Here is a 2,432-nt window from a genome sequence, read left to right as displayed (position 1 = left end):
TCTTCCTTTAACTTCCCTTCCACGTAGCCCACGGGGCGTCTTTGAAAATTGATTTTTTGTTGTTAAAGTTTTATTTATCCATTTCGTGGGGCATACGGAGACGGCCGTATGCAGACGGGAAGCAGCCGTACGGACGTGCGTACATCTGCCCCGTACCCGTTAAACACTTGTGAATGACGAGACAGCCCCCGCCCATTCGCGCAGAGCAGGGTGGTCCTACCACCCCCCAGCACCTGGTGCACCCCGCCAGACTTACATCTGGAGCCCACTGTAACCACCACATACAGACAGAGGGGGCTGCGCCGCAGGCGGCGATGGCGGCGGCGGAGCCGCCACCGCCACAGGCGCCGCCAGCGCCAGCGGGGGCGGAGCCCCCGCCGTCGTGCTTGCCGGCGCCGCCGGCGCCGCCATCTCCCGCGTTCCCCCCAGCGCTGGCAGCCGTTACATTCTTTTCGGTCAGCCTGAGGTGTTCCTTGCGGGCGACCTGCCGGGGGGAGGGGAGGGTGCACTGGCGCTGTGTCGCGAGTCGCCGCTGCTGGTGGAGGTCCATGACCGTACGGCCATTCCGGAGCCGCCCGAGTTCGCCGTCATGGAGGATGATGACGAGGAGGAGGAGGAGGAGGGAGGGGACGGGGTTACAGCAGCTCCTGGCACCCCCACCCCGGAGGGGGCCCTTACCGCCAAGGACAACGGGGGATTGCCGGAGAGTGAGGGCTACGTCTGCGGGTTGGCGAGGGTGTCGCTGTTGGATCTGGCGCGAGGTGAGGGTGGGAGGGAGGAGGGGAAGGAGTGGTAGGGGAGGGGAGGAAGGAGGGAAGGGGGAGACGGAAGGGAGTGGTAGGGTGTGGCGTTTCCTTGCATGTAGAGGAAGAAGAGGGGGAGAGTGGCAATTGATCGAGATTCAGTTGGGCAGCATTGTGCTTCTCCTTCCAGTACCACCAACACGGCACGCGGCCGTGTTCGCCGCTGGTTCCTTGACCATGACCTGCCCTCCACCTGCCCTCCACCTGCCCTCCACCTGCCCTCCACCTGCCCTCCACCTGCCCTCCACCTGCCCTCCACCTGCCCTCCACCTGCCCTCCACACAGGTTACACTCATTTCAAATTCAATGTCAATCTGGCGCCACACACCACAGTCCGGGGGGCGGCCTCCCTGGACTGGACCAAGAGGCCGGGGAACTACGTAGAGGTAGGGGTGGACGGGGGTGGGGGAGGCGCGGGAGGTGTGTATGTGTGTGGGGTGTGCCCGGGGAGGCGTGTTTGTGTGTGTGAGCCCTTGTTAAGAGGGGACATGGAAACAACGGAGCAACAGGTAGGGTCCTCGTGACCTGAGCATGCTAACCACCCCAACCCCCGCTTATTCACGCGTATAGTACATGTCACCACGAGTCACCTCCTCCTCTTCATCATCATCCTCCGCAGGCGGGTTCGGTGTTGAAGGGCGAGGTGCGCTGTGCGGCACCGCTGTCGGCGACCCGTGGGACGGACCCCTCCCTGCGGGTGTTCAGTCGAGCCCTATTCATCATGGACTACCGGGACTCAGACTTGTTCCACATGCTGGAGGTGAGGGGGACCCCTTGCAAGCGGGGAGGGGAGGGGAAAGAGGTGTTTTACATACCCGCACCTTCACCTCCACCCGCACCATCACCTCCACCCGCACCATCACCTCCACCCGCACCTTCACCTCCACCCGCACCATCACCTCCACCCGCACCTTCACCTCCACCCGCACCATCACCTCCACCCGCACCATCACCTCCACCCGCACCTTCACCTCCACCCGCACCATCACCTCCACCCGCACCATCACCTCCACCCGCACCTTCACCTCCACCCGCACCATCACCTCCACCCGCACCATCACCTCCACCCGCACCTTCACCTCCACCCGCACCATCACCTCCACCCGCACCATCACCATCACCATCACCTCCACCCCCACCTTCACCTCTTCCCGCTTACTCCGCAGGACATTCTACGTAAGAACAACGCCTGGAAGCTAGGGCTCAAGGCACCCTCGGATAAACTGGCTCCGGAGCTACTCCCGCCAGAGATGAGGAAGAAGGCGCTGGAGGCGGCGGGGGGGGCAGGGGAAGGAGACGAAACCAAGGGGGATCCTCGTCTGTCGATCAGTTCCGGCAGCAGCCTGTCGGCGTTGCACCGTCGCTCGTCCTCGCTGTACAGCGTTCCGGAGCTGGCGGCGCGTGGCAGCATAGGGCCTTCGGGGGGCCTGGGGCCCGATCGCAGCGGCCGCGCGTCGCCGGGGCCGCTGCCGCGACGGGAGAGCTTGTCGCCGCCGACGTACGGCGCGATGCCGCCGGGGATGTTGGTGACGAACGACAGCAAGCGACACGTGCTGTTTGACAGTAAGTTGCTGTTCGTGCAACTAAGGATACATGAAGTAATGTGGCCACCATCGACACGAACACTTC

At 63.9% G+C, this 2,432-nt stretch overlaps 1 protein-coding gene across 1 annotated transcript in view; it reads left to right on the top strand.

Annotated features, from left to right (window-relative positions):
• Positions 1 to 2,432, top strand: part of VOLCADRAFT_87753 (uncharacterized protein) — a gene marked incomplete at both ends in the record, with an annotated part of 8,740 nt that overhangs the window by 3,249 nt on the left and 3,059 nt on the right. Inside the window, 5 exons of the mRNA XM_002947491.1 lie at positions 205 to 236; positions 430 to 761; positions 1,089 to 1,189; positions 1,423 to 1,563; positions 1,970 to 2,366. Coding sequence (XP_002947537.1) covers positions 205 to 236; positions 430 to 761; positions 1,089 to 1,189; positions 1,423 to 1,563; positions 1,970 to 2,366 — 1,003 coding nt within the window. The remainder of the gene's footprint in view (positions 1 to 204; positions 237 to 429; positions 762 to 1,088; positions 1,190 to 1,422; positions 1,564 to 1,969; positions 2,367 to 2,432) is intronic.

The sequence above is a fragment of the Volvox carteri genome (assembly GCF_000143455.1).
Source record: "Volvox carteri f. nagariensis unplaced genomic scaffold VOLCAscaffold_6, whole genome shotgun sequence".
Lineage (NCBI taxonomy): Eukaryota > Viridiplantae > Chlorophyta > Chlorophyceae > Chlamydomonadales > Volvocaceae > Volvox > Volvox carteri.
This window is presented reverse-complemented; position numbering and strand designations above follow the sequence as displayed.